Source organism: Oryx dammah, unplaced genomic scaffold, assembly GCF_014754425.2.
Source record: "Oryx dammah isolate SB20612 unplaced genomic scaffold, SCBI_Odam_1.1 HiC_scaffold_17, whole genome shotgun sequence".
NCBI lineage: Eukaryota > Metazoa > Chordata > Mammalia > Artiodactyla > Bovidae > Oryx > Oryx dammah.
In genome coordinates this window covers 64,689,264-64,704,226 of record NW_024070201.1, presented here as the reverse complement: position 1 = coordinate 64,704,226, position 14,963 = coordinate 64,689,264, and the positions used below count along the sequence as shown (strand labels likewise).

General features: G+C 41.5%; 1 protein-coding gene across 1 annotated transcript; it reads right to left on the bottom strand.

Annotated features, from left to right (window-relative positions):
* Positions 1-10,197: 10,197 nt before the first annotated feature.
* RAG1 (recombination activating 1) lies at positions 10,198-13,329 on the bottom strand. The gene has a single exon (XM_040259019.1). It carries the CDS (start codon positions 13,327-13,329, stop codon positions 10,198-10,200), a length of 3,132 nt encoding a protein of 1,043 aa, XP_040114953.1.
* Positions 13,330-14,963: the final 1,634 nt, after the last annotated feature.

Genomic DNA, 14,963 nt, shown 5'->3' with positions numbered 1-14,963 from the left:
TAGAAAAAAAAAATAATAATAATAATCTCCATTGACATGAAGAAAAAAAACAAAATGAATCTACATTGTTTGTTACATTTTATCAAGCTATCCACATGCACTTTCTTCATAGACTCCTCCCCCACTCCCACCCGCCCACCCCTCCACTCCTCCCCAGTCATATGGTTAACAGATGATAAAGTAAGCTAGTCGGTTGAAACAGTTCTTCGAGAGATTTAATGAAAATTCAGTCCACTGATACTTAGCTCTCTGAAAGAGGTCTCGAGTCAGAGTACAATAAGAATCTCTAAAGAGATCTCATGAGAGATTATTTCCACAAGTAATATTGATTACTTACCCAAATAATAAAAGTTTAGAGATTGACAAAGTTAACAGGTAGATAATTTTTAAAAGGGAAAAAAGAAATATATGTGTGTTTATGAGTCTAGTTGGTATATGGCGTTTGCTGCCAGTGAAAGTTGTAGAATCAGTGAGCTTGCTCAGGTTCAACTAGATACTTGCTAGAATTGAAATTAAAAGAACTGTTAATTTTGAGACTTCATATCAATTGATAACTAGATGACCTTAGATACAAATGTCTTCCCCCCTGGAGTATTTTTCTGGAAATGTATTTCATTTTAGCCCGAGAGCTTAGACCATAGCCTCTCATTCATTTGTTTCCACTGAGTCCACAATGTGTAAGGTATTATTGCCAAATTTAGGGGAAATATGAACCATACAGGAGAGGAAATCCTGCTGAAAATTTCTGCTAACAGTTCATGCCTCAGATACTGAAATAAATCTGAAAAAATTAAATCATGTTCACTTTGCTTCAGTAATGTTGCTTGATGAATATTCTTTTTGCATAATTTGCTGTACCATTGTTTTGATTTTCTGTTGTTTCTATTACCTAATAAAGCTGATAAAATATGAAAATGTCTTTTGTTTACATTGATTTATTCCTATTATTAACATTTGTAGTTACCCAGTTATCGGCAAAATTATACTGTTTAATTTTTTCAAGATCACCCTACTTTTATTTCTTTTTTGTCTGTCAGTAGAAATTGACATGGGTGGGAGCTGAAATAGCCTCCACAGTGTTCAGAATGTTTTTCCCTCACATTGTAGTTATTCCCACAATCATCTCTTATCTTTATTTGTCTACAATGACCAAGTGGCTAAAAAGTAATTACATGTATTTGTTTCAAAGTGATAGCAGATTACATACGATAATCTGAGAGATTCAATTAAAGCTGCTTTTCGTGTGTGTGTGTGTGTGTGTGTGTGTGTGTGTGTGTGTGTGTGTAAGTTGAGGGCAAGTACTTTGGTTTTACTTACTGTAAGTTTGAGTAAAAATAAGTCTTTTTAAGTCATCTCACTAATGAGTCTACCAGATGTGATTTGAAGACAATAAAATTTCTTTTCTAGTAAGCATATGCAAACTTTCAAAGGAACCACATTAGAAGAGTACTCACTTATCCCAAGGATATAATGCTTTTGCCTAACACAGTTCTAAGACTCACTTTTGAATCACTTTCAGAGGCTATGTTTCATTCTTCTGAAGATACTCAACAGTTAGAGATGAATTGGGTTTTTGGAAACAGACAAATGTTATCTAAAGCCAAGTAGGGTGTCATTTTCACTTTAGGCCAAAAGTGAAGTCTGAGCTAACAAAGTAGGTTTTCTGATATGCCTCACAAACAGATTTTAAAGGTAAGTCCCAAACAGTTTACGCAGAATAATGTCAATAAATAAGTACATGGCTTTCCAGGGTGACTATTTTGAGGGAGTCTACTCCTCTCCAAGCACAAAGATGGTCCATTGCTTAAGAACTCACCTTGGAATGCAGGGGATGTGGATTCAATTCCCTGGTCAAGGAACTAAGATCCTACATGCCATGGGGCAACTAAGCCCTTGGAGCCCAAACACCACTAGAAAAGATCTTGCATGACTCAACAAAGATCCCACGTGCTGCAACTAAGACCCCCATGCAGATATCTACACATGGATCTATATATCTATATAGATAGACACACATATATGTATATATATAAACAAGAGCAAAATACACAAACAAGTTCAGTGTGTCAAGAAAGTGGAAAGCATAGTGGAAAAGGAGTAGTCAGTCTAAAGGGTAGGAAGTTTGTCATGTTTATGGAACTGAAACAGCATCAGTCTGATGAACACAGTAAACAAGAGGAGTGTGGAATGGCATGGGCATGGAGGGGTGGCCAGGGTAGGGACCCCCAGCTTTTCATCAGTACAAGAAAATCACATAAAACTTCATTCATATCATGTGAGCTGTTCCTTCCTGCTTACCTCTGTGTTACTACTCTCTGTGTGGGGACATCTCACCTAATGAGCTTATGCTTTCACACTTTATGCACAATCTCCTTAAATGCTGAACTGATAACATTTGTGGTGAGCCCCCTAGTTACTTTGGAGAAGGCAATGGCACCCCCACTCCAGCACTCTTGCCTGGAAAATACCATGGATGGAGGAGCCTGGTGGGCTGCAGTCCATGGGGTCGCTAAGAGTCGGACACGACTGAGCGACTTCACTTTCACTTTTCACTTTCATGTATTGGAGAAGGAAATGGCAACCCACTCCAGTGTTCTTGCCTGGAGAATCCCAGGGACGGGGGAGCCTGGTGGGCTGCCATCTATGGGGTCGCACAGAGTTGGACACGACTGAAGCAACGCAGCAGCAGCAGCAGCAGCAGCTTTAAGCTAACTTTCACTCTCCACTTTCACTTTCATCAAGAGGCTCTTTAGTTCTTCTTCACTTTCTGCCATAAGTGTGATGTCATCTGCATATCTGAGGTTATTGATATTTTTCCCAGCAATCTTGATTCCAGCTAGTGCTTCATTCAGCCCAGCGTTTCTCATGATGTACTCTGCATATAAGTTAAATAAGCAGGGTGACAATATACAGCCTTGACGTACTCCTTTTCCTATTTGGAACCAGTCTGATGTTCCAACCAGTCTGATGTTCCATGTCCAGTTCTAACTGTTGCCTCCTGACCTGCATACAGGTTTCTCAAGAGGCAAGTCAGGTGGTCCAGTATTCCCATCTCTTTCAGAATTTTCCAGTTTATTGTGATCCGCACAGTCAAAGGCTTTGGCATAGTCAATAAAGCAGAAATAGATGTTTTTCTGGAACTCTCCTGCTTTTTCTATGATCCAACAAATGTTGGCAATTTAATCTCTGGTTCCTCTGCATTTTCTAAAACCAGCTTCAACATCTGGAATCTCCGACATAGTATATATTTTTTTTTTCATAGTATATATTTAAACATGCAGATTAAATAGTCCCGAGTACCTTGAAGTAATAATGAAGGGCACTAACATGGTTCTGTTAAACTGGAAACAGAGCCACAGTCACTTGAGGGAAAAGACAAAAGAATTAGCAGGCAGTGTGTCACTAAGATGTTTGAAGTGGCTACTCCAACATTTAAAATTATGTATATAGTCCTTCTCAGTCTTAGACAAATCACTTCACATTTAACCCTTTCCAAAAGCATTTCACTCTTGTCCCTCCCCTGGCTTGGCGTGGGTTGCATGCCTCAAACTCTTCAATGGTTTCCATTCGCATTTGGGGTAGGATCCAAAGTCTTTACCCAACCACAGGGTCCTGCATGATGAGGCCTCTGCCTGATTCTTTTAACTTATCAGTCCCTCCCTCAGTCTGCTTCTGCTACACAGACCTTCCTTCAGTTCTGAAACCTCTCCAGTTGAAGCAAAAGGGAAGGGGGCAGGAAACAACCTTTAAAAGAATGGCATGGTCATGGGACATGACAAAAACTGGTTAGAACCAACCAGCAGCTCCAAGATGGCAGAAGATTCCACCTCCAGTAGACCTTGATCCTCGTAATACACTCATTGTAATACATTAGCAAGCTAAATGATACACCCTCAAGTGCCATGACTGTTCTGAGGCCAATCATAAAAGGTCAAAAAGTGGGCAGGTCTCCCATCGGTCTTCCCACAGGTTATGTTGGGCCTGTTCTATCACACCCGCCCTCACCCCACTCATCCTACCAGTCTCCTCTTAAAGGTTCCTTCTTCCTAGATGTTTCTGTGATTCCCCAATTTAAATTCTCTTGTCTTACTGTACTTGAATTGCACCTAGTACTTCTCGTTCATAACACCCACTAGACTGTGGAATCATGCATTTATTATAATTACTGTTGATTCAGTGTCTACCTCCAACCAGTTCTTTGTGAGCAGAAACTGTCTGAATTCACCCTTCTGTCTCCAGTGCCAAGTATATACATTGCCTGCTCCTAAAAGTTATCCTATAAATAGCTTTTAAAACAGGCTGAAATAGTTACAAAGGGTATCAAGAAATATCTAGAACTTAGCTAAGCCTTAAAGGATAAGAAGCTGCTTCATTTTCAAATGCAGCAGTAATATCAAATACCCTTGGTCAAAGGGTACCAACTTTTAGTTGTAAGATGAGTAGGTTCTGAGGGTCTCTTGTACAGCTGAGTGACTATATTACTGACATGGTACTGTCTCATACACTTGAAAATTGTTAAAAGACTCAGTCTTAAGTGTTCTAACGTATATGCAGAGTACATCATCAGAAATGCTGGACTGGATGAAGCACAAGCTGGAATCAGAGCCTCTTGATGAAAGTTGGCTTAAAACTCAGCATTCAGAAAACTAAGATCGTGGCATCTTGTCCCATCACTTCATGGGAAATAGATGGGGAAACAGTGGAAACAGTGAGACTTTATTTTGGGGGGCTCCAAAATCACTGCAGATGGTGACTTCAGCCATGAAATTAAAAGACACTTGCTCCTTAGAAGAAAAGTTATGACCAATCTAGAAAGCATATTGAAAAGCAGAGACATTACTTTGCTAACAAAGGTCCATCTAATCAAGGCTACGGTTTTTCCAGTAGTCATGTATGAATGTGAGAGTTGGACTATAAAGAAAGCTGAGTACCGAAGACTGATGCTTTTGAACTGTGGTGTTGGAGGAGACTCTTGAGAATCCCTTGGACTGCAAGGAGATCCAACTAGTCCATCCTAAGGGAAATCAGTCCTGACTGTTCATTGGAAGGACTGATACTGAAACTGAAACTCCAATACTTTGGCCACCTGATGCGATGAACTGACTCATTTGAAAAGACCCTGATGCTGGGAAGGATTGAAGGCGGGAGGAGAAGGGGACAACAGAGGATGAGATAGTTGGATGGCATCACCGACTCAATGGACATGGGTTTGAGTAAACTCTGGGAGCTGGTGATGGACAGGGAGGCCTGGCATGCTGCAGTCCTTGGGGTGGCAAAGAGTAGGACATGACTGAGCAACTAAATTGAACTGAACTGAACTACACATATACAGAAGGTAACTATGTGAGGCACTGGGTCAGTTAATTAACTTCATTGTGGTTAATATTTTACAATGTACACATATCAAATCATCACTTTAAATATTGACAATTTTATGTGTCAATAATACCTCAATAAAGGTGGAGGAGAATAGTACAAAGTAAAGATAGTAGGATTTTTTAAAAGTCAATCAAAGATGGTCGCACTGGAACAGTCTTTAAGGCCCCCTGCTGTGCCAACAGTCAACTTGTTACTTGCTGGATCTGAGTTCCTGGGAGATGGGTTGGGGCTGCAGGAGTATGGAGGGTACCAGGGTCTTTGGGGTACATGCTGTTTACCTACAAGTACAAACATATTTCAATATTTAAAAACTTGACATGTTTGCATGGAAGTAGCCAGGCCAGATCTCTGTTCTGAGTAGGAGTGAGCTGGGAAGTCTCCAGCAAAAGCGGCACTGAGTTGCTTGAAATTTCACGGATGATGTGGTAATGACACACTAGTATGAAGGTAAAATGGACAGAACTAGAGGGAAAATTGTGAAGGCGCAGTCCTGTCAATTTCAGGCTAAGATAGGCTTCAGTGACCTCGCATGTCATGTGAACAAAATAGTAGTACTGACTCCAAAAGAACCCAATGAGAAAACCATAGGCAAAGTGTTTGCCACACGGTTTGGTCAGTGGTAGCTATTATTACTGTTGTTGTGGTTGCCATTGTTGTTGTTGTTACTAGGGAAAGAGAACCTGGGGGCTAGCTCACTTCTGCCATAATCTGTGTGGCCCTGGCAAGTCAACCACTCTTATCAAAATGTTGAGTGTAGGAATGTATGAATTTTATGGGGCAAAGGATCATATTTTTCTGATTGTCAAAGGAATTTACATTTTCATTTCAAATCCTACATTTACCTTAAGTATCTGGAACCAAATTGTCTTTCTTGTTTTAGTATAAACTATATTCATTATTCTGTTGCTTTTTTATTATAAAAGCACCAAATTCATGTTGTATTTCCCCCAAGGAAAAATGTCATTTCATTTTTTTAATGTTGTACTCAGTATTATTATTTGAATATAAAACACAATACCCACTGTTTCCAATTTTTTAACTTTTATTTCAAATACTTAAACATACAACTGTTAACTATAACCATAATATTAATAAGGAATAGAAATATTAAAATATAAAAATTAAGTGCTGAAACATATTTTAATTAAAAACATTTGACATGGAAATTCCTTCACAACAAATCATCAAATAAAACCACTGCATCCTGGTGCCTGAACTCTAAAACAAATACAAAAAAAGAGGAAGAAGAAAGGTCTTAGAAGCCATTAAACAAACTTTACAATTATGTGTATGAAAATAAAGTGAAGTGCAATTTCACAAAAGGAAAAATCTCACCAAAAATGAATGAGGTATATTTATGTAGGTCACTGTAGTTAAATGGAAAAAATCAAATAGTGACAAAATATCTACTGTTACTTAAAAATCTCTCAACATCGAAAGAATAGACCACGTCTCATACAATAACTGAAGACACAGACATATCCACAATCAAAAATCATTTGCATCGAAATGATGATTCATTCTCGCAACCACCACCGGTGCTTACAAACTCTGCCTCCTAGCTGTGTGTAATTTGAATTCTGTTTGATCTAATGTGAGATCCACAAGCTCAACCAAAAAAAAAAATCTTTACCTTCATCTATATTTTGTGAAAACAAATTGAGGCAAAACTAAATTTTAATTCACTTGGAAGGAAAAGACATCTTTTCCTCCTGTTCCTGCTTCTCAGTACAGTTATTAATGCCAAGGAGCTTTTTGACCTCATACCGACTATTCATCAATTTTCATCAGCCATTATCACTGGTCCCAGCAGTGCACCTCAGCGGGTTGGCAGGAGAACTTGTAGAATCAGGTTTCATGGGAAAAAGATGCTTTTCACTTCTCAAGTCTCAGTCTATACTTCAGAAAAAAAAAAAAAAAAAAGGGCTCCGTTCAGTGTGGTGAATTTCCCTAGAGAATGTGACTGCATTTACAATGGACACTGTCAAAAATAAGACTTGAGTATAAAACCAGGGTCTAGGATATTACAATCTCAACAGTGAGGAGGACAAAAACAACCATAGGCTGCATTTCTACATATTGAAATTCCTGTAGCCATATGTTCCTGGGGTTTATTAAAATGTGATCTGATTAAGGGATTATTGGGAGGGTTGTGCTATAAATCATGCTGTTAGTCACATGCATTCAAAGGAGTTCCTACAATGCTAGAAAAGTTGAATTTAACATTGGAATGTGTTTACATTGCCACCAATCGAGTAACAGAGAGGAAGTGGGAAAAAAAAAATCTACAAACCAGAGCAAGCATGCCTCAGGGAGTAAGAAGATTACAGGAATTCAGCTGTTTATTAGGGCAGAGACATGCTGAAAGGATTAAAGGGGATGAAGGAAAGGGGTGGCTTCAGTCCATTAGTTTACCTAATGCAAAAAGTAAATGTTTTCTAGAAAAAATAAAATTAAAATATGTATATCTTTTTGACAACTAAATTATAAGTATCTTTGTAATTTATATATTCTATACAAAAAAAGCAAGAAAAAACTGCTGTATTGTTTAAATGGAAAATACCAGGTTCAATCCCTATAAAAGTATCAAATGCATACCATTTAGGATAATATCACTGATGCACATTTGACAACTAAATTACAAAGCTCTTTGATATACTGTGTGTGAAGAGTGGCAATTAAGGCCAATAAAATCAAAGGAAGAAAAAAAACTAATTAACACTAACATATCATTATGACTCACTAGCATATAAACTCCATGCCTGCTCTAAATTGCCAGCAATTGGCAATTCCCAAATTCCTAAGGATGCAGACAAGAGTTTCCAGAAACTGGAGCCACCAGAGGTTTGGGTGGGCGGGGGAGGGGGGGTGGGCGGCTCTTGAGAACTTTGACAATTCTTCCTCCTAGCAAAAGGCCCTAAGCACACCAAGGACTTAAAACCCACCCATCCCTGCTCCCAAGAATGCAATCTCAAGATTATGAACTATAGTGATGAGTTGTAGATTCTAAACAAATTATGTTACTGCTTTATTTCAAAAAAAAAAATAATGGTTCATTTTTGTGGCAGAAACAACATGGAATCTGAAGACAAAAGATTTGAGTTCAAATTCCAGATCAGGTATGTACTATCCCCATAAATTTGGGCAAGTCATTTAACCCTCCACAAATGAGAATCATAGCAATGTCTACCCACAGAGTTGTTGTGAGGAAAAATGAGGCAAAATGAATGTGGATGAATATGGAGATATTCTAAAAGTGGCAAAAAAAAAAAAACAAAAAAACCCTGCAAATGTTAACTCTTCCACTGTACCATGAGCGAGCTCCACCTAAACTTGTGTACACATGCTCAGTGGCTCAGTCATGGCTGACTCTTTGCAACCCCATAGACTATAGCCCACCAGGCTCCACTGTCCACGGAATTTTCCAGGCAAGAATACTAGAGTGAGTTGCCATTTCCTACTTCAGGGGATCTTCCCAACCCAGGGATCAAACCCACCTCTCTTTCATCTTCTGCATTGGCAGGCAGATTTTTTATCATTGACACCATCTGGGAAGCCCTCCCTCTAAACTTAGCAGGTGAGAAAAGTACAACAATTTCCTGCTACAAAAACCTTAATACACTGAAATTAAACTGATCATAATAGAAAAAAAAAATAAATAGAAAAAATAACATAATGTAGAGGGAAAGACTCCGTGAAAACTAGATTTAGTAAAATTGATCCAGGTTTCATATGGAGAAAACCTGGCAGAAATTTTCAGCAAGACATTAAATCTGTAAACAAACCCAGATTTAAAAGACCACTGTGGAGTGGAAGGTGAGAGGGAGGTTCAAGAGAAGAGGGACATGTGTATACCTATGGCTGATTCATGTTGATATATGGCAGAAGCCAACACAACATTACAAAGCAATTATCCTCCCATTAGAAATAATTTTTTTTAAGTAAAAGCAAAACAAAAAAGGCCCCTGTGGCTTTGAGATTGTATGGACAATCATTTGAAGAATCTAGTTAAAAGTGAAAATAAAGATCATACTTTGCTACTGATAACAAACTAAACATGTACTACCACAAGATTAATAACTAACTGCAGCTAACAGTTCTATTCTTCTAACTTTGTTATTGAAAAATCCATGGTACAGATGATCTCCTAAACTCCAACCATTACAAAAGAAACATCATTTAAATTCAGAAAAGGACTGATTTTCCAAAAATATTCTGAATGTAGGGTATTTCTGCATAAGTGTACCAAATGACAGGATGCAACCAAGAGCACTTTGTTAAGGTCACTGTACCATACACAAGGAAGATGTTATTGCTACAGATATCTGGAAAGCTGTTCTGAATCTTGTAGAATAAGCCAAAATATGTGAAATTTATAAAACAAAGAATTCTACAAAAATGAAATTTAAAAAAACACAGCTCAATATAAACTAGAGTAACTTGGTGGAGGGATGGAGACCACAAGTCAAATTTCTCTCCTGGGCTCTTTGGCAACCCTGACTTTGATTTTCACATCACTCAGTCACACACATACCTATCTTTGTTCATCTCCACTCTCTGCAGTTACTCCTCCTCTCAGCTATTGAGCTTTCAAATAACTGATGTCCCCTGTTGCATTTTTGAACTCCCTAAACAGCTCAAGCAATCAGCTCACCAGTTACCCATTCCTGACATGGGTTCAGCATCGGCAGCCTCTCCAACCTACCACTGCCTGGGTGGTGAAGCCCCACACGCTGGAGTGCAGGGTACCAGGAGAAGGCCTCATGCCATCCAGAGGAAAACATGTTTGCAAAACCAACTCACAAGCGGCTGCCCTGCTTAAAATTCCATTGAATCTTGGGATTCTGGGGATTCCTCTAGGTCTAACGAGTCCCCTAAGCCTCCCTGCGAGTTTAGGGTAAACCCCGAGTCTTTCAGGGCTTTATGAGCATTCATAAACTTCTGCAGGTATTTGGAGGTATACAACCAGTGATGTTTCAAAACATCTTCCATTTCATAGTACTTGGACTGCCTGGCATTCATTTTCCGGAAACGCCTGAACAGTTTGTTGCCAGATTCATTTCCCTCGCTTGCCCACGCCCCAATGGAGCCATCCCTCTCAATAATCTCAGGGACGTGAGCCAAGGTTTTGTGAAAATAATTGGTGATTTTGCCCTCATATCTATACTTGAACTTGGTGGAGAGGAGCTCAGCAAAGCGCTGTGAATTGAAGCTATACTGGCAGAGGGATTCCGGGCACTCTTTAGCAGGGCATGAGGAGCGCCAGACGGGTTTCATCTTCAAATAAAGGTCCATCAGTTCCTTCAGAGCTTCGTGCCTCTCCTGGGAGGGAATTAATTCACAAACTGCCTCCACTGTCTCTTTGGTCATGAGCTTCCGGGCAAAGTTGCCATTCATCCTCATAATGGGCTTTAGGTTCATCTTCTTCCGGAGGTGCTTGTCCAGGGTAGCCTGCCATCTTTTCCTTTCCTCTTTGGAGGCGTTGGGGTTCTTATACACCTCTCCGATCTCCAGCTGGAAGATCTTGTAGAACTCAGCCGCATTGCCGATGTCGCAGTGGAGTGCATCTATGGAAGGGACCGTCTCAATGAAGGGTTTGGCCGAGACCCCCTTCACCCGGTCCCGCAGTTCCTCCACCGTCTCATGGTAGGGGTTAGAACGCCAGACCTCATAGCGCTCCAGATTCTCAGCATGGCTTCTGGTTATGGAGTGGAAGACCAGATTTTGAGAGGCCTCCAGGCGGGTGGCATCACAAAGGGTGCAAATGTACACTGAGCCAGAAGCCTCGAGACCTTCCACTTCCCGGACCAGTTTCTCGTCGTAGCCTGTGCCCCTAAAGATGAACTTGAAAGTCCGGAGGATGCCTCCCATCTCCAGCATTAATTCGCTGTTCTTCATGGCCTCCCTCTCAGCAATCAGAGGGCTCAGGATGGCCGTCAGGGTCTCGTGGTCAGACTCATCGGCTAGCATGAGGCACAGTGGCTTGCAGCACAGCTCGGAGTTAGGCTTGGCTTCTTCGAACACCTTCACGTTCTGTGACCCATGAGCAATGCTGATTTTCATGACCGTAAAGGAAAACCGAACCGCCTTTTCCGGAACTGCCGGCCCGCTGCCGTGCTTCTCGCTGACGTCTCCCATCCCATCACAAGACTCCTTCACCACCACGGTGAAGGGGCCATTCAGGTAGTCGTCCAGCTCTTGGGCTCTCATGCCCTCCAGGATGTCTTCTTCCATGTCCATCAGAGCGGACACCAAAGCTGCATCATAGCGGAAGCGCTTGGCGATGGTGTCCACCGGGTAATCGTCCACAGAGGAGGCCAGTCCGGACAGTCCATCAATAATGCCCACGTCAGTGCTGGAAGACACGTTCTTCAGAGGTGGCTGCCACTCGAAGGGGTGGTAGCCTGGCAGAAGGACTTTCTCAGCACTCCGAAGGGAGTGCAGAGGCTGGAAAATCTGCCTCCCGGTGATGGCCTTCACAGTCCTGTACATCTTGTGGTACTGGCTGCAGCTGAGGAAGGTGTTGACGCGGATGGCTAAGCAGACAGCCGGCTGCAGGCCGGAGCCCCGTCCCTTCATGATGGCCTCCAGCTCATCTGCTTGTCTGTGCTCATTTCTTGCTCTCAGCGCCAGCAGGAACAAGGTCAGGCACACCGACTTCACATCTCCACCTTCCTCCTTGTCGGCGAAAGCCTTGACCTGCATCTTGAGCTCCCTCAGACGGTGCTTCTGAGCCCGGCGGGTCAGGGACAGGAGATGCTGGCGGGGCCGGCCCCCTTTATTGATATGCACAAAAGTCTCTTTCGATTCCTTGTGGCTTGAGACATGGTGATTGTATTTTTCCAAGGTGACCTCCTCATCGCACTCCTCTGCTGGACATTTCACCATCAGGGAATTCAAGATGCTCAGAAAAGACTTGACGGGACTCTCCAGGTCGGTGGGGAAGCAGGGATACCCGCAGGAAGGACAATAGCTGCCCATGATTTTGAGGCATCTGAGAATGCAGATCCTGCAAAAGACGTGCTTACAGTTGGTCTCCACGGGGTCCGCCAGAATGTGTTCGCAAATCTGGCAGGAGATAGATTTCACAAAGTGCGCTGGGAAGTCCACTGCCAGGAGCCTGGTACTGAGGTGTATCTTACTGCAGTTGGCAATCTTCTTCATCAGTTCCTTGCTGCTGATCCTGTCCTGGGTTCTTCTCTTGTGCCGTCGGGCTCGTCTCGCTCGGTCGATCACAGTTCTGAGTCTTTTGCTGAGCTGAGAGTCTGGCGGCTGACTCTTCCTCTTGAGTCCTTGACGGGCAGCATCACAGATGTCACAGGATGGTGTGTGGGGGTGCCATTCCATCGCTGTGTTTCTCCAAGAGTAAATCTCACACGGGGCACTGCTGAACTTCCTGTGCATGAAGGTCCAGCAGTTATGGCAGAACTCAGTGGGGTGGATCGAGTCCACATCTGCCTTCACGTCGATCCGGAAGACCTTGGCAATGAGGTCTGGCCAGGACGTGGCCCTCTTTTCCTTCTTTCGTAAGAGGACTTGGGTTTTGCCATCCACGGGCCCGTGGACTGGATATCTCCTGTGGTGCCGATCAGCTTTGAGAGAATTCCCACAGATGCGGCAGAGATGTCGCAGGTTGGCTTGGTGGATTGCTTTGTCTCTTGCTTTTCCATCATCATGGGATTTTTTCAGAAATTTTGGGTGCGGCTTTAACGGCGGTTGAGTCAGGGCTGGCTTCAGACCACCAGCCTTGTCCAGGGCTGCTGGAGATTGCTCTAGAGAGGGCTTTCCCTCAGAGGAATCTTGCTTTTCTGCTTGAGCATTTTCAGGGGCCTTTTCAAAGGATCTCACCCTGAACAGCTTAAATTTCCATTCTGAAAATTTAATATGTGGATGCTGGATTTCATCTGGGGCAGAACTGAGTCCCAGGGTGGGTAGCAGAGAGACAGCCATGCTGGCTGATACCTGGAAACAATGAAAACAAGTCAGATGAGGAAAAAATGTCAACATCCCACTGATGCATCTTGGAAAGAATACAGATTAGTACATTTAATTATTCACCTATTAAATCATCCAGAAAGTTAATTATTAAATCTCCTATATTAATATACTATGTTAGGTGCTGATCATATATCAGAGAATAGAGTCATTCCCTGTTCTTACAGTGTAGATGGTCATTTAAACCAGGTATGTAAGTACATGCACCACCATAGTTTATTTTACATATATGTGTACAACCTTATATTTTAGTTTATTATTTTTGTTGAGGTACAGTTGATGTACATACCATATGTACAACATTATTTCCCTTTCATTAAAACCTTAAGGTCTTCGAGGACAAAAATCTCTGAATGATTTACCTCTGTATCCCCAAGGTTCCTAGTACACCTTACATGCTCAATAGTGGTTTGCCAAATAAATGCAAGAAAAAACTGACTACTAAAACCAAAGAAAAGTCATATTCTCTGCATTGTATCAGCCTCTTTGCACTAGCTGGACAATATATTTCCAGCTTTTTAAAGCTGTCTCCCAGGAGGTTGATTGTTTATTTCTTCCAAACGGGACATAAAAGGGTGATAAAGCTACAAAGCCAAAGAAACTAATTACTCAGTACTTGAAAGGATGAAGTGAATTTTGAGCTTTATGAATGCATGCTAATAATAAGTATCATGGATAGTAATTATGCTTACAATTTTAATTAGTGAACGCTGCTGTAAATTAAAAGGCTGTGTCTCCATTAGAAACAAACCCCACAGAACTCTCTAAACCTGAAACAAACCACCGTGTGCATGTACAAAGATTCTGAAGAACTTTTAAGATGAAAAATTTGAGTATTTTCAGATAAAATTCCACAGGCCATCCTGAAAGTCATTACCAGGCACTGATCATTAATTAGCTCTATAGTTTGTAATAAGAAGAGGTGGGAGTAATATTTTTCTCCTTTGAAAAACATTAGCAATTGTACATTTCAGGAAACCCTAGCAATCTGGGTTGTGGTGTAGACATCATGGCACTGTAGAGAAAAAGTCTTAAAATGCCATTTGAGTATCTCTAGACCCAGTTAGCCCAATATTCTCAAAATTCTTTAGTACACGTAACTGGAAAAAACAGCAACTGTATGTTCAAACTGTCATCTATATATCCCACATTTGGCTGGATTAATGCTCTTTTTCTTAAAGTCTTGGTTTAATTTGCTACAATATTGCTTCTGTTTTATATTTGGGGCTTTTTTTTTTTTTTTTTGGTGGGGGTTGCTGTGAGGCATGCAGGAACCTAGCTCCCTGATCAGGGATCCAGCCTACAACCCCTGCACTGGGAGGCAAAGTCTTAATTACTTGGACTGCCAGGGAAGTCCCTGGTTTAATGCTCTTGACTTGGCGATTATATTAAATAACATTTTCCCCTCAATTAACTAACTAACTAGCCAAATTGATGATGTTTTTCTAGTCATGTGGTCATGGAGACTAACCCTCAGAGGAGCACACTTTGCCCAGAGGTGGGATTGGAGGTGGGAGGCGGGTGGGCAGGGGGAAGCCACGAGGGCTGTCCTGACGGCTGCCAACAGTTTCCTGGCAGGCTGTCCTTTA

Coding starts and splice junctions, on each gene's coding strand:
- RAG1 (XM_040259019.1), bottom strand. CDS start 13,329: ATGGCTGTCTCTCTGCTACCCACCCTGGGACTCAGTTCTGCCCCAGAT.